This window comes from Musa acuminata, chromosome BXJ3-10 (genome assembly GCF_036884655.1).
Source record: "Musa acuminata AAA Group cultivar baxijiao chromosome BXJ3-10, Cavendish_Baxijiao_AAA, whole genome shotgun sequence".
Lineage (NCBI taxonomy): Eukaryota > Viridiplantae > Streptophyta > Magnoliopsida > Zingiberales > Musaceae > Musa > Musa acuminata.
In genome coordinates, this window is record NC_088358.1 from 15,291,573 (window position 1) to 15,318,059 (window position 26,487).

At 38.8% G+C, this 26,487-nt stretch overlaps 1 protein-coding gene across 1 annotated transcript; it reads left to right on the top strand.

Annotated features, from left to right (window-relative positions):
• The first annotated feature begins 2,204 nt into the window (after positions 1 to 2,204).
• Positions 2,205 to 5,620, top strand: LOC135651010 (uncharacterized). Its single transcript, XM_065170771.1, has 3 exons — positions 2,205 to 2,989; positions 4,669 to 4,987; positions 5,136 to 5,620. The coding sequence occupies exons 1-3, from the start codon at positions 2,472 to 2,474 to the stop codon at positions 5,352 to 5,354; spliced, it is 1,056 nt and encodes a 351-aa protein (XP_065026843.1). The 5' UTR covers positions 2,205 to 2,471; the 3' UTR covers positions 5,355 to 5,620.
• The last annotated feature ends 20,867 nt before the right edge of the window (positions 5,621 to 26,487 follow it).

The following is a 26,487-nucleotide window of genomic DNA, read 5'->3' on the forward strand; positions in this document are numbered from 1 at the left end:
AGCCTTCGTCATGGTTACTGTGTTAGATCAAACTACTATGCAAAAAATAATGAAAGATGAATATATTTTAAATTATCATAGATTTAGAATATGATGTGCACATTATTAATCAGAAATCTCGGATATCATGAATTGCTCGTAGATCTATGTACAAAGATGATTTTTTTTATAAATCTATTTACAGGATCTTTGGGTTATAATCATTGTACAGAGAGAGCATAGAACAAAGAATATAAAAATAAGTTAAAAGAGAGAGAGAGAGAGCAGAGAACAAAGGATATAAAAATAAGTTAAAGAGTCCCTCCCTGAAGCATCCTTTAATATATCATAATCTAATAATTTTTTATTGATAATAGTTTTATCAGAATCTAATTAAAATTTTAATATATCTTATATAAATCATTGTATCATATAATTTAATATACTAATCATCATGCCAAAGATACTCTGTGATGTTCTTTATTCTTCGTGATTATCTGTGACAGTTTATTTTAAAAAAATTATCAAATTAGTCTAATTAAATCAGTACTATGAATATTTATTAAAAAATAGGTTAATTGACTTGGGCTAATCGCTAATCCAAAATAAAGGAAGTCCTCACTATATATATATATATATATAGTTTGAAAGTTTGAAAATATCAAGAAATATAAGTGTCTGCATAGCGTCCCAGACAATATTAAGCATCCTTCAAAAGGCTTCAACTTATCAACAAGCATTAGTCGAAGAGACTCAGCAATCGACTTGTACTCCTATCATGCTAATAACACATTACTTGGAATGATACATGTCTTCCTTTATTGTATTTGTCATATTATAGCGGCTATCTTTATCACAGGAATTTATCTCCGTAAGAAAGACAATTTTCATTCGCGTCTCGCATTATAAAGCAATGACTGGATTTACTTGAAATGGTCGAAGAGGTGTCGTAGATGTGGTTCAGTCAAAGAGTACGAGCAAAGAGCAAATATTAATGAAGATATAATGGTGAATTGATTAGATTAATGCAGCCAACCATTGCAGCAGGTTTCAAAGGATTCATCTACATGCTGCAATTTGAGACTTCATTGATGGATCCAGCATTATATCAGATGGTTCTGGGCCACAAGCACCAGCACCAGTTCGTCAAGCCAACAAAGATCTGGAAGCATGATTTCAACCCCAATTATTCGTCGAGGGATATATCTCTGCCTCTACCAAGCAATCTATTAATTTATCGATAGATAAAAGAAAAAAAAATCTTGCTGACATTACACCTGTTCTTTCTTAATTTAAGATTATATATATATATATATATATATATATATATATATATATATATATATATATATATATATATATATATATATATGTATATGTATCCACATTAGAAGTCATTATAGTTTTATTCCTAGCTATTAGGATTGATGAAAATTTTTATATTCCTCGGTCAAAATTTCTTATTCTATTTTAAATTTTTATGTCGATGGACGAAAATGAATTTGAATTGATTTAACATAATGTTGTTGTACATGAAAATTTTAATTTTTTCTTAAGGATAAAAAGAGAAAGTACTCCACCAATTCTAAAAAAATATATTTTTTTATCTTCTCTCAAAAAATATCCCTTATTTTTATAATTCTAGTAGTGTCTTTATTTTTACCTAATACTTGAAATACCCTTAGTCATTCACCCTTTTTTTCCTTCTTTTTTTATTTCTTTTCCTATTGATCGATCAATAGGATGACTCAGTTCAATTATAATATTTTTATATTATGTTACCTTATTCAATAATACAAAAAAAAAACACTATAACATAATATAAAAAAATACTATAAACATAATAATTTATAAAATTTATTTAAAAAATATATTATAATATTTCTTTTTTATATTACTAAAAATACTATAATATAATATAAAAATATTATAATTGGATCAATTCACTTATGGATTGGTCCATAGAAAAAGGAACGGAAAAGGTATTCCAAATATCAGTAAAAAAAAAAGAGTGCTGTCGAGGATTCTGAAAATAAAAGATATTATTTTTTAACATCCAAAAAAGTCATTTTTTCCGAAAATTTATCCAAAAATATCGAACTATGTAAATTTATGTTCATTGTTTTTTAAGTATATATTTTATTTTTAATTTTAATTTTAATTTTTTTTTTGTACGAGAGATTCATCCTGATTATGCGTTATACGTGTTGATATGATGTGTGCATGAGCACTCAGCGTGTGGTTTGGCAATGATAGGTGTATATGCATATAAAAAGGACGCTCGAAACATGGTTTCGTTAATTGTTGATGATCGAAGCCCCGAGTCTAATTCGACGAGGCATTCTAATCGCCTGAGAAGTTACCGGAATCGTGTCCACCATCCATGACCATATCAGACAGATGCTATTGATGCAACGGCCGTTTATTTATGACCGACTCGTTCAAATTCCCATCTCTATCTCTCGCTCGCAGTGCGATCGCGCGGTGATCCGATGGCGACGGCGCCAGCGACGCATGCGCGCAGCCACCGCTTTCGCGCGCCGCCTCCGTCCCCGATCGCCACCGGAAAGGGGCTGCGGTCGGCCGCCGTCGACGATCTCGTGCTCACCGAGTATCTAGAGGACTCGCTGCGCGTCCCCGATCTCAACCTTCCCGAGTCCTACTTCCCGTCGAGGTCCCCGCTCAAGGCCCTAGCGGAGGTCGACCTCCATTCCCTGGTCTCCGGTGACGGTTTGGCCGTTCGGCAGGTGCTCGCCGCGGCGGCGGAGATCGGAGCCGTGCGCGTGGCCGGCGGAGGTGCGCCGTTGGCCGAGGATGCGAGGGCGGCGATCGAGGCTTGCGGCGTGGTGTTCGAGACACCGGAGGGGGAGAAGAGTAAAAGCGCGCTGGGGCAGCAGTGTTTCGGGTGGCGGGATGCCCTCGCCGAGGAGTTCTATTGGTATCGGTCGCGGAGCCCCGAGATGGAGCAGCTTCTCCAGCGGACCTGGCCCGACTCGTATCGGACCCTCAGGTACGTTACGGTCAAAGCAATCTAACGATTACACGCATCGACACAATAATACTATTTACACCTTTATTTTGTTACACACAGTAAAGTTTAGTTGGTCCTGCTTGTTTGATTTTTGTTTTCTTAATGCTTTCTCACTTTCTTTCAACAATTTGTATGTGTTATGATAATTAAAATTCTTTTATGTTATGACCAATCATCATATAGAAATCAGATAATTGTCAATCTTATGAAAAGCTTAAAGAACTCAAGAAAAATGTTTGAAGAATTTATCATCTGATCATAGTTGTTCGATATACGAGGATATCATTGCTCAAATGCAAATTATGTATGATGTGTTTTCTTCTTCAAAATTATTGGTTGAACCACCTCGTTCCATTGAACCTCATCGTAGATCCATAATGTCTACCTTTTCAATTGCATGCCTAATACGAGTTATATCATGATTCAGAGATATATCATGATTCAGAGATTTTTTAATTGCCTTTCATTGATAATATAATTCAGGAAAAAGGTTAAGTGTTGAAAAATACGTAATGCACCATGTATTGGAGCTTCAATCAAATATAGAAGTTCTCAGTAAGGAGCATACGTCACTGTGGTTTTGCTATGTTCTCTTTTTTTGGAACAAATGTGCTTTTGCTATGCTTGGCTGTGTTTGGATCGTATCATTTTGATGTACGGAGGAATGATCCAAGACATTTGCCATCTTGTGGTTTGAGCAACAGAGGGGAATTTCCAATTGTTATACCAAGTGGTTTGAGCTCCATTTGGCTTTGTGCTTTTCCCAGTGGGTAGAAAGAAATAGGACTTGATGTCATAGAGGAAATATCACAGACAACTTCTTTAGTAAAAATGATTTCTTTCCTGGAAACCCACTGGCTCCCTGCAATGCCTTCTGTTTTGATTCTCCCTAGTTCTTCTTCTGTTCTCTTATTCTCTTCAATTTCTCATTTTCCTTATGTTAATTATGTAACCATTTGAACTCCTTTGAGATTAAATTTTGTAGAGAACTGAGCCATCCAGATCTTCTCAAAATTTAGAACTCAGTTGCATATGTTAAATTCACTTGTTACAAATGCTTGATTAAATTGATAAATCATTAATTATCCTTACTTATAATTGACCATCGTTTAATGCAAAATAATATCTCGAAAGAGTGTCAGCCAACTTTCACTACTTTGTAAAAAGTACTGGAGGGGGAGGGGGAGGGGATGACAGAGAATAAAACAAGAAAAATCCAGTAAAACAGGAAAAAGAAGAAGAGAGAGGGAAAACTCATGGAAATGGTGCCAGCTATAAGAGGAATCTGTGAAGTGCCAACCTTCATTGTTTCTAAAACTCATTGTCATCCTGAGATATATACATTTCTGAGGGATTCTACATTTGGTTTCTATTGATTTCACTTGCCCTTCAGAAGCAAGCTAGAACTTTCTTTTCTTGCTTCTCCTTGGAAAAGAATGTGGAGTCCACAGCCAATTCATCAAGGGAGACAAAAGAACAAAATTTCCTTGGAACAAAGTACAGTCCAAGGCAAGGCAAGCAAGAAATATAAACAGATTTAGCCAGCAAACATTAGAATTAAAGAGAAGAAAAAAAACACTTGATAACTAACAAAATACTCCAGATTGTTGTGATGTCAACAACAAAATTTCTATAACATACTGAACAATTGTTTTCAGAGAAAGAATGGAGAATGTTGCAGCTAGACTGGAGACTGTTGCAGAGTGCATTGCCAATATTCTCTCTAAACATTTTGTGAGTCAAACACCCTCCGGAGTTGGCGAGATTCACTCGATCCTGTGTCTGAGAAAGTATGAATCCCATCACAGCAGAAGTAACATGAGGGAGTTCAGCGATGCCAAATCCCTTTCCTCTCATGCTTTGAGTCTCCACATTTCTGGGGACGACCATGAATTTTGCATCCGTTGTCCAGAGGGCTCTGCAATTTTCGAGATGTCAGCTGGTGACATAGTAGTTACAATTGGTAAACCACTCCAGGTAATTTCACATGTAATCATTGATTTAAGTTCTCAGTAGAGAAATCATGGATAAAAAAGGATTGTTAGTCTTCTAGCAGAGTTATAAAAAAAGATTATTAGATTTTTGGTTGAATTGTATATTGAAGTAGTTTTCTCCTACAATTCAGGAATGGAGCAATGGAGAGCTAAATATTGCCTCAGGGGAAGCACTTTTCCAGCCAACAGATAATCCATTTCCTTCATTCACCCTCGAATACATGTGCTCTCCACTAGTTTTGTCCCATGAGCCTGAACATGGAACAAAGACGATCTCTTTAATAGATCAGTTGTTAATAGTGCTTGTTCTATCCTTGATATACAGCCTCTGGTCATGTGTTTTCTCCTAGTTCAACATATGATAATTACTTTCTGTTTGTAAGAAGATGAAGTTGGTTTGTATTGGTCTTGAATTCATCCAAGATTAGGTACGAACCATATCCGGCGTTTGTTTCATATCAAGGAGCAGGAAGGCTTTATTGGTTTGAGTCTCAACAGCTCACTTATTTCCATGTTGATGGAAACGAGTGATCACACCGTGATGCTTATCAGTAGCAGCAGAAGGCCAAGTTTCTTAGTGTGATTCTACTGCAGTTGAATAGTTTCTTAGTGTGTCAGACACAGTAATTAACATCTGTTCTATATTTTTGTCATTCCATGTTAGTTGATATTAAAAACGGAATATTGGTTGCGACGCAATGTTGCTTTGCGATGTGTGGCCATCGGTTGTTCACTTTTCTCATAAAAGTGATTTGGAGAAAGCTTATTACATCGTAATATATTCTTGGATTGTAGATTTGGCGTGTGATTCATCTACTTGAATATATCGTTATGAGTGATTAATTAGCAGTGTTTTGTTTTCTCTAAGAATCATGGGTAATGTGTCATTTGTTCGAGCAAAATTGATTGATGTCACTGAAAAGAGGATATAAATTTTTTTTTTCGGCTAAGTAGTAAAGATGAGACTTGATTTATTAACGATTAAAGTTTTTATCAAATATGTTAGTTTATATTTTTTAAATATGTCGAATGAAATTTTGAATTCTTAATTCTTAGTAAATGAATCTGATAGTGTATTTGTTCCTTTTTATTCAAGAATACAGGAGTTTATTAAATTTAGTATTTATAGCAACCCAATTTACTACTTGATTATATTCACAGAGAAAATGTAATATACTAGAGAATTTTAATCGCAATATTAGTGTTACAATATCCACAATTATATGGTGTATAGTATGTTATTGTGGATCTTTTTTTAGAAGTCGACATGTCTCAAATAATTGTAAAATCGGTTTCAATCTAGACTTGATGAAATCTTTTTTAATGACAACCTTTTAAGTCTTCCCTCACCGCAAAAGATTCACATTGGATGTCACAACTTGGCTATGCAATCAAGCAATATCCGTGGTGATTCTAGATTAAAAATACAAGATTTTTTTTTATAAAATGATAAGATATGTATTAAAATAAAATAAAAAATATGGTACAATATATGACTGATGAAAGACTAAAGTGTTTAAAGGCTACGATGAAACATTTTATAAATGCATAAAGTGTTTATATATATCTTGATTCATGGAAGTCAATGATAAATGCATATCTCACGGATTTCACTCTTATGAATTTTTAATGAGAAATGAATTCGATGTAATGCTCTTCTCACTATGAAGTTTTATTCATGAATTTCTCCTTCATGTGATACTTCTCTCCCATGAATAATTGAAGAAATTCCAATGGATATATTAATCCTTGAAAGATAAATTTTCATGTGTGGTAATGAAAGCATGTGTATGATAATTTTTGTAGGGATTTGATTTTATATGGATATCTCGATCCTTTTCATGAATCCATTCTCTTTATCAAAATGAAAGCATATTTTAACGAAAACTTATTTTTGACTTGATTCAAATCATTTCACAAATTCAGTTCTTAATGGATTCCCTTCTTATCTTCTTTTCTCGTCTACATGCAAAATGTGATGACAAAGGGGGAGAAGTTGTTAGAATTTATCGTTTTAATGTTGATAACATTTAATGATGAGAACTTTTGAGTGTGAAACTTGATTTTTTTTACAACACTTGTATTGTTGAATTATTCTCCTTTTTTTTTTATGACAAAGAGGGAGAAATAATACCAAAATGTGGTAAATTGATGACAAATGTATGAAATGTATTTCATCATATATACTTGAAATGTTTGCTTAATAAATTTCTTTCATTATGATAAGATATCTAGAGCTTAACTTGCTATTTTGTAATTGATATCTTGTCATAGAATGATGAATTGCTATCTTTATCATCTTTCATATTTGAAATATCATACTTGAAAATGGATGTCATATATTGACATCATTTTGATAAATACTTGGCATCGTATTTTGAGAATGATAGATCATGATAGGAATCATGATATGCATATTGATAAGTTTAATTAACTTATCTTATCGGTTTGTTTCTTGAATTCAAAGGCCTTGAATTCAAGAATGTCTTTTCTCAAATATGACATATAGATAGGGGGAGTTAAGGTTAACTCCGTCATCAATTGATTGTCATCATCAAAAAGGGGGAGATTGTTGAATCTCGGATTTTGATGATGAAGTCAATTGTAAATTGTTTGATCTAATCTATATGTTGAGAAAAGTCTGCAGGATTAACTACGATAGTAGTAAGACATAAAGCGGGGTTTGTGCCGGAGTCAAGATCGAGATCTCATTGGGAGTTCGAGAGTTCGACGGAAGTTCGGACGTTCGTCGGAAGTTCTACCGGAACCAACCGAGAAGTCCAAGAGCTTACCAAAGAAGCTGGTCGGAACTCGCCAAGCAGATCGTCGTAAAGTCTAGGAGCTTGCCGGGAGTCCGTCGGAACATTGCCGACAGTTCATCGGATGTTCGTCGAAAGTACGCTAGAAGCTCGCTGGAAGAGCAATTGATGCACCAGAACAAGTAGCATTGTAATCATGTCTTAGTTATCGTAGTTAGAGCATAAATTAAGTTAGAATTGAGAGATAATCCTACTAACTTAATTAGGGGTCAACTGGGCCCTTAACAAGATTGAATTGGGCCCAATTGAGTACCCAATTTAGCCCCTGAAAACATGGCTGACGGTGGCACTGCTTGGAAGGTAGTGCCCTTGGATTTCTGGGCGATGGTACTGCTAGTCATAGGTGCCCAATAAGCCAATCATGTAAGTAATGGCATGTGTGACTTGATATAGAATTTTTTTTGCTTATTATATTTTGACATTTATCACTTTATATTAACTATTGCATATATGCATGTATATATTATGATGTCCTTGGATCCGTGCAATGGGAATCGGATCGTGATGAGATCACGATAATGAGATTGATTCACCTTTAAACACAGATCATAAATAATTCCGGTCATAGGTTACTCGAGAGGGACTGTTGAATCTCGTATTTTGATGATGAAACCAATTGATAATTATGTTTATGTTTAACTGCATTTTGAGTGATGCAGGTCTACTCGATCAGGATTAGACAATTAAGGCAGGAGGAATTGACGTTGCGCCGGAGGAGATCACGTTAGGATATTGGATGGCAGAAGGCTTCGAACGTTGGGCATCGGGCCAAGAGCGGAATTGCGCCAAGGATATCGGCGTTGCGGAGGTCAACCGTCGATTGGGCAACAAGCCGCAAGAGAGGACGATGCGCCGAAGAATCGGATGAAGCGCCAACCAATGACGTGCCGAGCAATAGAATGTCAATTCGCTTTATAATAATTGTCTAGATCGGAGTAGAGTTTTTGCATGTGTGTGCAGGATTAACTACGATAACGACGAAGACATAAAGCAAAACAAAGTGTCGGAGTCAAGCGCGAAGGATTCGTTGGGAGTTCGAGAGTTCGACGGAAGTCCGAAGGTTCGTCGGGAATGTTGCCGGAACTAGTCGAGAATGAGTAGGGAGCTTGCCGAAGGGTTTTTCGGAAGCTCGCCGGAAGGTTCATTGGAAGTTCACGGAGCTCACCGAGAAAGATCGGAGCTTGCCGAAGAAGCTCGTTGGAACTCGCCAAGATCAAATCGTGAAGTCTAGGAGCTTGCCGGGAGTCCGTAGAATGGTTTTCGAGAGTTTATCGGAAGACCGTCGGAAGTTCGCCGGAAACTCGCCGGAAGAAGTCTTGACTTACATACTTTGTAATAGCTTAGAAAATATCTTTAAATTCGTAGTTAGCATGTTAATTAGGGTTAGGATTATGTGTTAATCCTATAACCCAAGTAGGGGCCAATTGGGCCCGAGTTCGGATTGGTTTGGGCCAAGTTTGGAGCCCAACCAGTCAACTGATTTGGCCTAGGCGGTGACACCTCCTGGGCTGGGCGGTTGCACCGTCTAGCACCCGAGCGCTGGGCGGTGGCACCGCTTGGCTGGGCGGTGGCATCGCCAACATCGGGAACATAAGAGAATTCAAATTTTTGGAGCCCAAATTTGAATCCTCTTGAGGCCTATAGATACCCCTTAAGTCTCAGCTGAGAATACAACTTTTTGAGTAGCAATTGTTTGAGAGAAAGGTCTTAGAAAAGTCTTTGCTAGTCTTGTTTTCAATTTGCTAGTGTTCACCTCCTTCTTTCTTGCTAAAAATCTGTAAGAGAGTGAACCGCTTGTAAAAGGTTGTAAGAGGGGTATTTGCCCTTCCATTTCAAGAGATTTGCTAGTGGAAGGTGGGAGCCTCATCGAAGAGGGGCCTCGCAAGTGGATGTAGGTCATTTGACCGAACCACTGTAAAATCGGCGTGATTTCTGGTTTGCATTTACTTATTGTCAATTACATTACTGCAAACCATTTGCACTTTAATGCTCTACTTCTTTGTCTCCGTCTTACTTATCTCTTCAAGTTAAAACGCAATCGAAATGGTTTCAAACGAAAACGTTACTTTTATCGTACGAAGTTTTCGAAAGTGTTTAAATCGTAAAAAGTTGATCACACTTTACCGCTGCACTAATTCACCCCCCCCTCTTAGTGCCACTCCGATCCTAACAATTGGTATCAGAGCCCGGTATTTCTCATTTCGGATTTACACCCGAGAGAAATGGCTCTTCATGGCTTTCAAGAGGGCTTTTCGATTTTTCGTCCACCGTTGTTTAACGGATTGGACTACACTTATTGGAAAACTCGAATGAGAGTTTTCTTGATTTCTATGAATTTGGATTTGTGGAATATCATTGAAAACGGTTTTCAACTTCCCTCTAAACCGATGAACGAATGGTTGGATTTGGAGAAGAAGTATTTTTCTTTAAACGCAAAGGCTATGAATGCCTTTTTTTGCGCTTTGGACAAAAATGAGTTCAATCGGATTTCTATGTGCGAAACGGCTTTTGATATTTGGCGTACACTTGAAATCACGCACGAGGGAACTAGTAGAGTCAAAGACTCTAAAGTTAACATTTTAATGCATGATTTCGAGCTTTTTCGAATGAAGCCGAGCGAAACCATTGTTGACATGTACACTCGTTTTACAGATGTCGTCAATGGTTTACAAGCTCTTGGCAAATGTTTCTCGAATTTTGAACTTATTAGTAAAGTTTTACGATCACTTTCTAAAGCTTGGGAATCAAAAGTAATGGTAATACAAGAAACAAAAGATTTAAATATTTTTCCACTTGAAGAACTTATCGGCTCATTGATGACATATGAAATGGTATGCAATGCACATGATGAACACAATGAACACTTGAACCACCTTCCAAAGAACAGGAAGGATTTGGAACTCCGGACAAATGGATACCACTTAAGCAATGACTCAAGTGATGAGGACAATGATGAACTTGAATTTCGAATACTAAATCTTAATAAGTTTATTAAACAAAAATCTAAAATAAACAATGAACTTGAACGGAGGAAGAGGCCAAAGAAGAGGAAGGCAACCAAGGATGAATCAAGAACTTCCAAAGGTGAAACGACGAATTGGGTTTTTACGGGCTTCAACTACAAGGTAAGTAACTCAACTCTCTTGAATTATTTTGAAATTATTTAATGTTTTCCATGATGCATTTTCTCTTTTCTTTTGAATAATTATTTTTCTTGAAAATTGTATGTTTTATGTTAATAGAATAAAATGTTAGATTTAAATAATCATATATATGTGCTTGAGAAGCAAGAATGTGTATTTTGATGATTTCCATATTAACTTTCAATGATGATGCATGGTTTTTATATGGAAGGCTTGATGATATTTTTTTTAAACCTTGTCTTTGGTTTTCAAACATGATGTATGTTTTTGACATAAGAACAAAACTTGAGCATGCTAATATAAAGTCAATCACATAAATTAAAACTAAAGAAGCTTTAGTTATCTATAAGAATCATTCAAAATTATGTTCAATGAAACCATTGCATAATGATGTAATGAAAATATTAAACATTTTGAAACCATGTTTTAGTGTCATGCATAATGATCATGCTTAATAAATTTCAAAATTATGCATATGAATCTTGTGATTTATGGATTATTGATTTTTACCATAATGAAAGTGGCTTATTAATCTTTGTTGTAATAAATCTTACACTTTCGGCTTTAAACATTATACATGTTTTTATTTGGTATAAGTGAAATAAAATCATATGAATTGAAACAACTAAAAAGAGGAAAATATTTTTTCCTTGAAAAATTATTTTTCTCTATCCTATTGATCTTGATGTTTATTATGATAAATCTATGTATACCATTTTGAATCTCTTGAAAGTAATGTTGATATTTTGATGATTTTGATGATTTAAATTTGAAATGAGTTTTATCAAAATCATGATATTGATTTCTTGGAATAACATGAGATTACCTTTGATGATCATTTTGATTCATGGAATTTTGGATTCATGACTTGGTCTTACATTTGTTTATGAGATGGTTGAAATCTTTGTACGTTTGAATTCTTTCCTTCTCCTTTAAATTTATGCATGTTATATGTTAAAGATTTAAAACCATGTTTTGGTATCATGCATATCTAAGAAATATTGATGTGACAAATTGAATAAGTTGAAAATGAATGATGATTTTTCTCTTGAATATAACTTGTGATATTTTTTTATATAAATCATCATTTTGATTTCTCGACATTCGATACATGAGATTTTATTATAAATCAAAATTTCTCATTAATCTATCTTCTACGATTTTACTTGATATTCTCTTAAGAGGAGATTTTCTAAATGAATCATGATTTTTCCTTGTGAGTTCTTGGAGTTATTACTTGATTTTTCTTTTAAAACAAGATCTCTTCTTTGTACTCCTATGATTTTTCTTGATATTTTATTTAAAGAAGATATTTACTATATGAATCATGCCTTTTGGTGTTCAAATGATTTTATCCTTCATGACATGATTTCTTTGTATTTATGGCTTGCATGGCTTGAAATGTTTTGGTATGATGCATGCAATGATGAAATATTCATAAAGTTAAAATGATATATGCAATACTTATGATAATGATGTACATGATGTATTTATTGCATATGATGTGTATCATGAATGCTTTAAATGATGAATGTTTGGTATCATGATCAACATGTTGATAAATGCTTGAAAATTTTAATGTTTGAGTATCATGTATGATATGCTTATTAATGATGATTGATTTATTTTTCGGTATCGTGCATGAAAAATAAGGTTATTGAAATTGTGTATGTTTTAATTTGAATATATAATGATGCACAAATAAGAATGATACTTACCTTTGTCATAATATGAAAATTGATATAAGGGTCTTCCCTTCTTTTTGACAATGACAAAGGGGGAGCAAGAATTTCTAGCGTGGACATCATGAAAAGAGGCAAACTAACTAGCTTGCACAATTCAAGATGAAAGCAAAAATTGCACTTCTCAAAAGAGAAGATGCAAATGTAACATTTGCCAAATTGTTTGCTTGCCTCATGTAAAACATTATCTCTTGCTAGTTTGGCATTTTTGCTAGCTTGTATGTTGCAAAACTTGATCACTTTTTCAAACATTTTGCTAGCTTACACTTTGCAAAAAAAGCAAAAATGGCACTTCTAGAAGAAAGAGCTTATTATTTTGAACATCACAAGCTTGCCTATCTTAAGAAACAAAAATTGCAAAAGTGCTATCTTGCCTATCTCAAGAAGCAAAACTTGCAAATTGCACATTGCAATAGGAAGCAAGAATTATGAGCTTACACAAGAAAGCTATCTTGCATTTGCTTTCGAAATATTTGCTAGCTTATATATTGTGAAACTTACATATCGTAAAAATTGCTAGCTTGTAGTCTAAAGAGAAGCAAAAAGTTGCTATCTCAAAAGAAGCAAATGTGCTATCTTTCCTATCTTAAGAGGCAAAAATGCTAACTTGCACATCTAGCAAAACTTGACAAATTTGCATATTTCAAGAAGCAAGAGTTGCTTTCTTGAACATCTCAATATTGCTAGCTTGCATGATGTAGAACTTACTATCTTGAACATTACCAAAAGTGCTATCTTGTATGTTGTAAAACTTGCATATCTAAAATTTGATAGCTTGAATGTCCTAAGCATTATGTATTACTTGCTAAATTTTCTAGCTTCAAAACTGCATGATGATAAAACTTAATATTATGTTTTTCATGCAATGAGTTGAACTTATATTACAAACACAAAGAATAGTTGTACTTCTCCTTTTTATTGATGACAAAGGGGGAGAAGTATGTTGATGACATGATATGCATAAGTCTATGCATGAGTTCATAATGATGTGTTGCAAGTATTCATGATGAATATTGCAATGACTTGAATTCAGTTTGAATTCAAGGTTCTATCAATATGCCATATTGATAGGGGGAGTTTGTTTAAACTCCAGGAGTCAAGTTTAACTCCATCATCAATTGGTTGTCATCATCAAAAAGGGGGAGATTGTTGAATCTCGTATTTTGATGATGAAACCAATTGATAATTATGTTTATGTTTAACTACATTTTGAGTGATGCAGGTCTACTCGATCAGGATTAGACAATTAAGGCAGGAGGAATTGACGTTGCGCCGGAGGAGATCACGTTAGGATATTGGATGGCAGAAGGCTTCGAACGTTGGGCATCGGGCCAAGAGCGGAATTGCGCCAAGGATATCGGCGTTGCGGAGGTCAACCGCCGATTGGGCAACAAGCCGCAAGAGAGGATGATGCGCCGAAGAATCGGACGAAGCGCCAACCAATGACGTGCCGAGCAACAGAATGTCAATTCGCTTTATAATAATTGTCTAGATCGGAGTAGAGTTTTTGCTTGTGTGTGCAGGATTAACTACGATAACGACGAAGACATAAAGCAAAACAAAGTGTCGGAGTCAAGCGCGAAGGATTCGTTGGGAGTTCGAGAGTTCGACGGAAGTCCGAAGGTTCGTCGGGAATGTTGCCGGAACTAGCCGAGAATGAGTAGGGAGCTTGCCGAAGGATTTTCGGAAGCTCGCCGGAAGGTTCGTTGGAAGTTCGCGGAGCTCACCGAGAAAGATTGGAGTTTGCCGAAGAAGCTCGTTGGAACTCGCCAAGATCAAATCGTGAAGTCTAGGAGCTTGCCGAGAGTTCGCAGAATGGTTTTCGAGAGTTTATCGGAAGACCGTCGGAAGTTCGCCGGAAGAAGTCTTGACTTACAGACTTTGTAATAGCTTAGAAAATATCTTTAAATTCGTAGTTAGCATGTTAATTAGGGTTAGGATTATGTGTTAATCCTATAACCCAAGTAGGGGCCAATTGGGCCCGAGTTCGGACTAGTTTGGGCCAAGTTTGGAGCCCAACCAGTGAGCTGATTTGTCCTAGGCGGTGGCACCGCCCAGCACCCGAGAGCTGGGCGGTGACACCTCCTGGGCTGGGCGGTTGCACCGTCCAGCACCCGAGCGCTGGGTGGTGGCACCGCTTGGCTAGGCGGTGGCACCGCCAGCATCGGGAACATAAGATAATTCAAATTTTTGGAGCCCAAATTTGAATCCTCTTGAGGCCTATAAATACCCCTCAAGTCTCAGCTGAGAATACAACTTTTTGAGTAGCAATTGTTTGAGAGAAAGGTCTTATAAAAGTCTTTGCTAGTCTTGTTTTCAATTTGCTAGTGTTCACCTCCTTCTTTCTTGCTAAAAATCTGTAAGAGAGTGAACCGCTTGTAAAAGGTTGTAAGAGGGGTATTTGCCCTTCCATTTCAAGAGATTTGCTAGTGGAAGGTGGGAGCCTCATCGAAGAGGGGCCTCGCAAGTGGATGTAGGTCATTTGACCGAACCACTGTAAAATCAACATGATTTCTGGTTTGCATTTACTTATTGTCAATTACATTACTGCAAACCATTTGCACTTTAATGCTCTACTTCTTTGTCTCCGTCTTACTTATCTCTTCAAGTTAAAACACAATCGAAACGGTTTCAAACAAAAACGTTACTTTTATCGTACGAAGTTTTCGAAAGTGTTTAAATCGTAAAAAGTTGATCACACTTTACCACTGCACTAATTCACCCCCCCCCCCTCTTAGTGCCGCTCCGATCCTAACAGGGACATCATGATAACTGGACAGACTGGTGTGCTATATACCCGTCTATATGATCGATGCAGCTAGTCTCATAGCTGCTCGTATGGGGACACTAAGGATTCAGTACAAGTGCTCATTGGAGAATGAGTTCACTGATTGATCCGCTTACGGAATGTTGGATGGTTGATGATGCCTTATTGTTAGACAGCAATTCTGTATTCCTAGTGGTGTATCTGGTCCTTAAACTTGAGACACTAAGGATGTTCTATATGAGTGTTTCACTCTTTGATACCGGACTTATAGGTTTGGATGTCCCAGATCTAGTACAGCTAGTCATTGGGAGTGGCACTCGACCTTACGAGGACTATTGAGTATCGATAAAGGATCATCCACTCTCGATGTCATAAGAGGAATATCCCATGTGTTCTTGCTAAGACAAATCCCTGGCCAGAGTTATTCGGGTTGAGAGAGAAAGAGTTCTCCGGGAGAATCCGATTAGAGCGCGACTCGAGTGGAAGCCATATGGGTCTGACAATACCATGCTCGATATACGGTCTCTGGGATATTAGATGGATAAGGGACTATAGGTACACGGTAATTGAGGACAGACATGTCCAATGGATTGGATTCCCCTGGATCGTTTGGGGACTACAGCGTAGTGGCCTAGTACGTCCGTAGTCGATGAGTCGAGTGAATTATTACAGAGATAATAATTCACTAAATTAGAAGGAGTTCTGACAGGTATAACTCACAGCCAGCTCGATATTGGGCCTAGAGGGTCACACACATATGATAGGCATTGCGATGAGTAGAGGTTCGGATATGAGATATCCGTAGGAGCCCCTATCTTATTGGATATCCAATAAGCCCTTGAATTATTGGATCCCATGGACGAGATCCAATAAGAGCCCATGAGAGATTATTGGATAGAGATCCACTAATATAAAAGGCTTGGGTAATTGGATATAGATCCAAACCCACTAGGGGAGGATCCATTAGATTTTAACAGGGGGCCTCTATAAATAGGAGAGATTCAGAGCCTTATAGGCTAGAGCCTTTACTTGCCTCTCCTATTCTCCTCTCTCTCTCCACCTCAGAGCAGGCCTGGAGTTTTGAGGAGCGTCGTCGCAGCCCTATTGTGTGGATCACCGCTAGAGAGGAGGACGCTTGACCTCCTTCATCCTCTCCTAAAGATCTGCAAGGAAACAGGGATATATGATCTCCCTAGGTAACACAATCTACTCTATACGCAGTTTTAAGTTTCACGGATTTTGCGCATCAATCTTTGCACGACGACGAACATCTCTTTGGGAATAGGGGATTTTGTTTTCTTTTCTTCCACTACGCATGTGATGTCGCCCCCAAATTTCCCAATAGTGGTATCAGAGCCTAGTTGTTCATGCGAATGATTGGTTTTGAACTGCGTGTGTTGTGTTTAGGAAGAATTTTGATGTCAAAATCGTTAACGCAAAAGCAAAAAAGGGCAGCAACTGTTGCTGCCCTTGCTGTTGTCGCATATGGCAACGCTGCCATCTGCGTGCAGGCAGGTAGCTTGCAGTGGCAGCCGCAAAGCCGCCCGCGTACAAGCAGGCCCCTGTAGCAGCGCCCGCAAGTAGGGCCTAGGCACGGTGGCCACCTACGCGGGCACTACGCCCGCACGCGAGGGGCGACGTCGGCACCCGTGGCCGCCGCCTGTAGGCACATTGCCTGCAGGCACCCTGCAAGGGCGGCGCTTGCGGGTGTTAGACCCGCGGGCAAAACCCCTCCGCAAGGGTGGTTGCCCGGCAGGGCAGCGGCGACTGCGGGCGCTACTCCGCGGGCAGAACCGTCTACGGAGGCGACGGCACCCGCGGGGGCGCCCACCTGCAGGGGCAGCACCGCTAGCGGGCGTGCCGCCCGTAGGCGAGGGCAGCGCCCTGCCCCACGCCGCACAGGCCGCCGTCGGTAGTGTGGCGACGACGACAACAGGGGAGAGGAAGAGGGGCTTAGGGTTTTGAGCAAAAGGATAGTTTTGCCCCTATGAATTTTTAGAAATTCTAGTTCGGTCTTTTTTATCCAAATTATGAAAATACCCCTAAGAATTCAGAAATTCCCTACATGTCCCTGATTTCAGAAAATATTAATTAATTAAAAAGTTTAGTTAATTATTATTTTTATTATTATCTAGTAGTCCTACATGATAATGATTTATACATATGATGTTTGATGTGTGGACGGATGATCATGGACCGTGTGATATGTGTACTTGTGATTATTATAATTGGGGCTTATGAGCCTCCATTATATTTCTTGTTTATTGTCAGACCTGCGTACCTATGATTAAGTTGTAATCATACGACAAGGCACAGCGGGAGCATGGATGCGATAGCGGAACCCACGAGACAGATGATCGTGATGCATGGAGATGCATTGAGGCGTCGATAGAACCGACATGGATGAGATGAACGATCACAGAGCATGGAGATGCACCGTTACACACATAGATCTTGATGTGAGTGAGTAGGCCTACTGGCTCGGGCCTGATCACATTAGGCTGTGGTCCATGATCATTTGGTGTGATTACTCATGTGATGTGTGATTGCTTATACACATACTAGATATGTATATATATTTGTATGCGATGAAGATATATATTAAATATGTATATGTGTGACATGTCATATTAGGAGACCAAATCATAGAAATATCTCTTTTGATAATATTAAGTCGGTAAACGTGAGACAATTAGATTGACCCACGTGACCTTCCATCGTTATAGGTAGGAACCGATTACCGGTGTAGGTTGAGTTAGTTGAGTCCCTCGAGGCTCACCTATATCGCGATTCGCTATCTTGCTTACGACATAGAGATGTCACCGGTGACTTGAGGACATGGTATACTTGGTCGAGTCCCTCGAGGGTATATCATTAAATCAAACTCATCTTGTAACGAAGGTGTTAACTTAACCGAGCATCATGGTTGGTCAAGTCCCTCGAGACCATGGTGATTCGGAGGCCGAATAGGATGGGAATCATAAGGAGTTGTGATCGGTACGAGTTGCCTACCTTTTGGGCTTAGTGTGATTGGTCGAGTCCCTCAAGGTTACACTAAGATGCTGATTGGATCTTGATCCCCAGTAGAAGTCTGCCGGAGACTTCCGTTTCACATGTTGAGGGTGTCGCGTGACTCGCTAGTAAAATAGTGGGAGCATATTAAGATAGAAATCCATATCTTGATTGTTTATTTCTTGTAAAATTTACATGTTATTTATTTTTGCTACATCTTTATTTTTAGAAAATGTCGCATTTAAATCCCTTACTTGGCATGCTTGATGTCAACCGCCTCACTGGTCCAAATTATATGGATTGGCTTTACAAATTGAGAATTGTTCTCACGGTGGAGAAAATTGTGTACGTCCTTGATACAGTGATGCCTACGCCCGAGGAAGGGGCAAGCGAAGATGAGATCGCTCGCTACGTGAAGTACATTGATAACTTGTTAGGACTCTAGCTAGGAGAGTCCTAATTAAGAGGGACATTCATGTAAAACCTACCTAAGCCGACCCCTATTAAAGAGGTGAAGAGGCCGGCTAGGGTTAGGAGGTTATTTCTTAGAGAAGAATAGGGAGTTGTAAAGGAATAGGAGTCTTGAGTAGGAGTCCTATTAGGAGTTGGTTAGAAGTAGGAGTCTTGAGTATGAGTCCTATTAAGAGTTGTTTAGAAGTAGGAGTCTTAAGTAAGAGTCCTATTAGGAGTTAGGGTTTAGAAGCCCTATAAATAGTCATGTATTCCACATCCACCTCTTTTCATAAGCAATAGATGAATCTTATCTGCAGCCTTTGAGCAGCAACTTGGAGGGAGGAACCCCTATAGAGTTCCAAGGATGCCGATCCCCTAAAGAGATCAACCCCAAGTTTAGAATCTGCAAGGGTTCTAACACCTGGTATTAGAGCAGCGTTCTTGGCATCTCGCTGCCCTTCCACAGCCATCCATCAACCCTCCACAACCGCCCAAAGCAATTCCCACAATTGCTTAAGAGATCGTTGCCAAATTCCGCCATCATCTCCACCACCACGGATCATCCTTTGATCTCTCCGTGAATTGCAACAGGTTCTGGTTTTCTACCTTACTGCTGCTGCAATTTAGTTATCCTTATTTGAAAATCCCAAAAAAATTATTCCTATATTTCTGCATAAACTTTTCATCATAAAGTTTTCATCTCTACTACAAAAGATACATTGCAGAATTCCAACCGTATAGCACCGTATTTTTGATCTTGCTACTGTGTTTTCTCTATCCAAATCTCTACGAAATTTTTATGACATCTTTGACACTTCCTAACAGCAGATTTTCCTTTGGTTTTGTCAAAAAATTCTTAATATAAACCATTGATATTTTACGTCTAATCTGCTATACTTGAAAATCTGCACTATAAAATTTCAGCCACATAGCACTGTTTGTTTGATCTTGATACTATGTTATTTCTATCCAAATTTCTACGAAATTTTTATGATAGCTTTGACACTTCCTAATAGTAGATTTCCCTTTAGTTTTATCAAAAAATTCTCAATATAAACTACTGATCTTTTACATCCAATCTGCTATACTTAAAAATCTGTGCTGCAGAAAATTTCAGCCGCATATTGTTGCCTTAACCCATCTATTTGCAATCTTTTTTGAATGAAATTTCTTATACACTTCATAGATCATCTTGGCTTACATCTATGATTGATCTATTAAGAAATTCATCTCTAAAAATGATTTTGTGTTGCTGCAAATTTTCATCGTAACCCGTTGAAATTTCTCGACGAGAATTCTGCAATCGCAACTTGCACCAATTTTCTTACTGTTATACTGCCGAAATTTTCTTGATTAAATTAGATATCCTTGCTGTCATATAAACTGTGATTTTGTTATCAATTCTCTCCTCAATTCTCTCAAGTTTTTGGTGGAAATTACATCGAGAAACCGTTGTTTCTTCGACGACAATTCTACTCTTACAAGACAGCACATACTTGCTGCAACTTCCACTTATTTTTATCAAACCTTTGCTACCATCTACCACAGATCCAAAACTTTCATCTACAGCCCTAAAACTCCACCAAACCACACCCTCAAACTGCACCCACAATAGCCACAAAACAAGCCTAAACCGTAGCCTACATCCACCGATCTACCAACCCTTTCGACCATCAGCTCTCTCAACCAATACATGCCTTTAACCCAACAACAAAAGAGAGATCTTAACATCACATATTTGGCGGCATATACTATGACATCTGAGGGGGTAATCAATGCTAAATTTGAAGCCTTCGAGGCGCGACTGGAGGATAAGATTCGGACGCTCTTTACCAAACTCAGATTGGGCCGACCACTAAGCCCGAAGAAATCACATCAAGGAGAGAGCTTTGCCCAATCACACCAAGCCCAAAGATATGACTTCCAAGAGAGGGGAAGCTCTATGACCAACCCCAACTATCCATGCATGAGAGTGGATATCTCTAGATGGGAAGAAGGAGACCCGATTGGTTGGATCTCGCGCGCGGAGCGATATTTTCGGTATCATAAAACCGCTGATGCATCTATGGTGAAAATTGCAGCCATACATCTTGAAGGAGATGCTATACAGTAGTTTGATTGGTTTGAACATACTTATGGAGTCCTTTCATGGCGACAATTCAAAGAAGGACTACTGATCCGCTTCAGACCAACCGATTACGAGAATATTGACGGACAACTAGCAAAGATCCGACAAACCTCCACCATTCAGGAGTACCAAACCAGGTTTGAAAGGTTATCTAATCAAACTCATGATTGGTCTCAAAAATAGCTATTGAGGACCTTCATTGAAGGCTTGAAGCTAGAGATCCGAGGAGAAGTTAAAGCGCGACAACCGTATACGCTTATGGCAGCCATCTCTTTCGCACGACATCAAGAGGAGCAATTGAATCATGAAGCTCGGAGGACTAGGTTCGCTCCTCAACCAATAATATTGAAGCCCTCAGCCCCCCCTACTGTCGACCAAGTCCCTACACCAAAGAGGTTAACAAGAGAAGAGCTTCGGGAGCGATATGCGAAGGGGTTATGTTGGCATTGTGACGAGCCGTGGAGCCGTGAGCATCGCTGTAGTAAAGGGAGACTTCTTATAATTGAACCAATAGAAGAAGAGGTCATTGAACATTTAGAAGAGAGCCTTGAACATGAAGAAGAAGATGCAGAAGAAGAGTCACAACCGACTGAAGTTACGGTACATGCACTAGCCGGCTACTCAAACTCGGAAATGATAAAAGTTGGAGGCCTTCTCAAACAACAACCGATCACTGTTCTCATCGACACGAGCAGTTCTAATAACTTTCTAAATAGTAAGGTTACTATCCAGATGGCCTTACCTATTGAGAATTGCAGCAGGTTTGACGTTAAAGTCGTCGACGGATGGATTTTGAATTGTGATCGTAGGCGCCCGTAGGAGAAACTATTGCTGCAGGACCAAGAGATAATTACAGATTTCTTCCTTCTCCCTCTTAATGATCATGAGGCCATGTTCATAATTAAATGGTTGATGACATTAGGTGATATTTCTTAGAATTTTATGCAACTAATTATGAAATTTTACAGTAAGGAGAAATAGGTGATACTGAATGGGAAACGTGGGGGCGACATAACGATGATTTGCACACAACAAATGGAGAAGGTTTTGCATAAAGTATGCAGCAGATTTTTTATACAACTTGAGCAGCAAACTAAGGAAGAGCCAATACAATTTGAAGATCCAAACCTACTTCCTTTGCTTGTAGAATTTTCAGATATATTTGACGAACCGTACAACCTACCTCTTACCCGTCGGCATGATCATTATATAATGATTCTTTCAGGCAAACCTCCAGCAAATACTCAGCCATATCAATATATATATCTCCAGAAGGATAAAATAGAAAGGATTGTAAAAGAAATACTCGAAACAGGAGTTATTCGGCCAAGTTGCAACCTCTATTCTTCACCGGTGCTACTTGTACGCAAGAAGGATGGAACATGGCGAATATGTGTTGATTACCGAGCTCTCAATGTCATAACCGTCAAGGACAAATACCTTATTCCAATAGCAGATGAATTGCCAGATGAAAGGGAGCACAAATCTTTACAAAGCTGGACCTTTGATCCGGGTATCATCAAATATGAGTGTGCGAAGAAGACATACCGAAAACCACCTTTTGAACACACAACAACTATTATGAATTTTTGCTTTCTTCAACAGAAGGTGGAATATCTTGGGCATATCATATCAAAGGAAGGTGTGACAGTGGACCCCTTCAAAATTGAAGCAATGCAAAACCGGCCTATCCTAAGGAACGTAAAATTGCTACATGACTTTCTGGGTTTAACAGGCTACTACTGCAAGTTCGTGAAAAACTATGGCGAGATCAGTGCACCACTTACTTCCTTACTGAAAAAAGATGTCTTCCAATGGTCGGACAGAGCCTCCACTGCCTTCGACAAACTTAAGGCAGCCATGACGACGACGCCGGTGCTAACACTACCAGATTTTAACCGACCCTTCATTATTGAGACCGACGCATCTGGAGTCGGAATTGGAGTCATTCTCATGCAAGATGGTCGACCACTCGCATACACTAGCAAGGCATTATCTCCCTCCCATCAAAATAAGTCAACATATGATAAGGAGTTGCTCGTCATTGTGCGCGCAGCAACGAGGTGGAGACCCTACTTGATTGGTCGACGATTTCAAATTAAAACCGACCATAGAAGCCTCAAGTACTTTTTGGAGCGAAAGATACCATCCCCTGAGCAGCAAAAATGGGTAACAAAACTTCTTGGATTTGATTATGAAATAACTTACAAAAAGGGGAAAGAGAATGTTCTTGAAGATGCGCTTTCGCAACTACGCGAGCAAGTTGAAGTTTCGACCGTTTCACTTCCGACCAGCGACTTCCTTGAGGATATTAAGATGGAATGGCAGGAAGATTCAGATACTAGTAAGATTATAAAAAAATTGGAGGAAGCACTAAGCCCCATGGCTCATTACAATTGGGACTCAAAAGAATTACACTATCAGGGACGCATTGTGCTTATGATAAATTCTACTTGCATCTTCGCGAGCAGATTTTGGACAAAGTTATTCCATATGCAGGGTACTAAATTGAAAAGGAGTATGGCATATCACCCACAAACCGACGACCAAACGAAAGTTGTAAATAGGTGCTTGGAGACAGCCCAAAGCCACCCACCAAATATGACTACCCAAGGAGAACTTCAGACTCAGCCAAGTGCTATTATTGGTCGACGGATTGTAACTCGATGATGACGATCCACTAATGAATTGCTAATACAGTGGGCAAACCTACTAACAGAAGATGCCACTTGGGAGAACTATGATGACTTGAAGATCAAATTCCCAAAATTCATGAATCGTCAGCCTCGAGGACAAGGCTGATTTGAAGAGGGCGGGTCTGTTAGGACTCTAGCTAGGAAAGTCCTAATTGAGAGGGACATTCATGTAAAACCTACCTAAGCCGACCCCTATTAAAGAGGTGAAGAGGCCGACTAGGGTTAGGAGGTTATTTCTTAGAGAAGAATAGGGAGTTGTAAAGGAATAGGAGTCTTGAGTAGGAGTCCTATTAGGAGTTGGTTAGAAGTAAGAGTCTTGAGTAGGAGTCATATTAGGAGTTGTTTAGAAGTAGGAGTCTTAAGTAAGAGTCCTATTAGGAGTTAGGGTTTAGAAGCCCTATAAATAGTCATGTATTCCACCTCTTTTCATAAGCAATAGATGAATCTTTTCTGCAGCCTTTGAGCAGCAACTTGGAGGGAGGAACCCCTATAGAGTTCCAAGGAGGCCGATCCCCTAAAGAGATCAACCCCAAGTTTAGAATCTGCAAGGGTTCTAACATGACTCCACTTTTGCTCAGTGCTACATGTTGGGCTCTATGACTCCTGAGTTATGGAGACAACATGAAAAGATGGATGCCAGATCCATTCTCCTACATGTCTGTAAATTGTTTGAAGAACAGAGAAGGACTCAGCGATATGAGATATCCAAGAGCCTCTTCCATGCTAGGATGACTGAGAGGACACGTTAGAACCCTTGCAGATTCTAAACTTGGGGTTGATCTCTTTAGGGGATCGGCCTCCTTGGAACTCTATAGGGGTTCCTCCCTCCAAGTTGCTACTCAAAGGCTGCAGAAAATATTCATCTATTGCTTATGAAAAGAGGAGAAATACATGGCTATTTATAGGGCTTCTAAACCCTAACTCCTAATAGGACTCCTGCTCAAGACTCTTACTTCTAACCAACGCCTAATAGGACTCCTACTCAAGACTCCTATTCCTTTACAACTCCTAATTCTTCTCTAAGAAACAACCTCCTAGCCCTAGCCGGCCTCTTCACCTCTTTAATAGGGGTCAGCTTAGGTATATTTTACATGAATGTCCCTCTCAATTAGGACTCTCCTAGCTAGAGTCCTAACATACTCACCCTCTTCAAATCAGCCTTGTCCTCGAGGCTGACGATTCATGAATTCAGGGAATTTGATCTTCAAGTCGTCATAGTTCTCCCAAGTGGCATCTTCTGTTGGTAGGTTCATCCACTGTATTAGCACTTTAGTAGTGGGTCGTCGTCGTCGAGTCACGATCCGTCGATCAATAATGGCACTTGGTTGGGTCTGGAGTTCTCCTTGGGTAGTCATATTTGGTGGGTGGCTTTGGGCTATCTCCAAGCACATATTTATAACTTCCGTCTCGTCGTCGGTTTATGGGTAATATACTGTACTCCTTTTTAATTTAGTACCCTATATATGAAATAACTTTGTCCAAAATCTGCTCGTGAAGATGCAAGTAGAATTTGTCACAAGCACAATGCACCCCTTATTGTGTAATTCTTTTGAGTCCCAATTGTAATGAGCCACGGAGCTTGGTGCTTCCTTCAATTTTTTTATGATCTTACTGGTCTCTGAATCTTTCTGCCATTCCATCTTAATATCCTCAAGGAAGTTACTGGTCGGAAGTGAATCAGCCGAAAATTTAGCTTGCTCGAGTAGCCGCGAAAGCGCATCTGCAACAATATTCTCTTTCCCCTTTTTGTAAGTTATTTCATAATCAAATCCAAGAAGTTTTGTTACCCATTTTTGCTGTGCGAGGGAAGATATCTTTTGCTCCAAGAAATATTTTAGGCTTTTATGGTCGGTCTTGATTTGAAAGCATCGCCCGATCAAGTCCGATCTCCACCTTGTTGCTGCATGCACAATGGCGAGCATCTCCTTATCATATGTTGACATGTTTTGATGGGAGGGAGATAATGCCTTGCTAGTGTATATGAGTAGTCAACCATCTTGCATGAGAACGTCTCCAATTCTGACTCTAGATGCATCGGCCTCAATGATGAGGATTGGCTGAAATCTGGTAGCGCTAGCACTGGCATCGTCGTCATGGCTACCTTAAGTTTGTTGAAGGCAGCGGAGGCTTTGTCTGACCATTGGAAGGTATCATTTTTCAGTAAAAAAGTGAGTGGTGCAATGATCTTTCCATAGTTTTTCATAAACTTGCGGTTATAGACTGTTAAACCAAGAAATCCATGTAGCAATTTTATGTTCCTCGGGGTCGGCTAGTTCTGCATTACTTCTATTTTGGAGGGGTCCACCATCACACCTTCCTCTGATATGATATGCCCAAGATATTCCATCTTTTATTGAAGAAAGCAAAAATTCATAGTGGCCATTGTGTGTTCGAAAGGCGGTTTTCGGTATCCCTTTTTCATACACTCGTATTTGATAATACCCGGATCGAAGGTCCAGCTTTGTGAAGATTTATGCTTCCTTTCATCTAGCAATTCATCTACTACTGGAATAGGGTATTTATTCTTAATGGTTATGCCATTGAGAGCTCGGTAATCAATGCATATTCGTCATGTTGCGTCCTTCTTGCGTACAAGTAGCACCGGTGAAGAGTAGAGGCTGCAACTTAGTCGAATAACTCCTATTTCAAGCATCTCTTTTACAATCCTTTCTATTTCATCCTTCTGGAGATGTAGATACTGATATGGCTGAGTATTTGCTGGA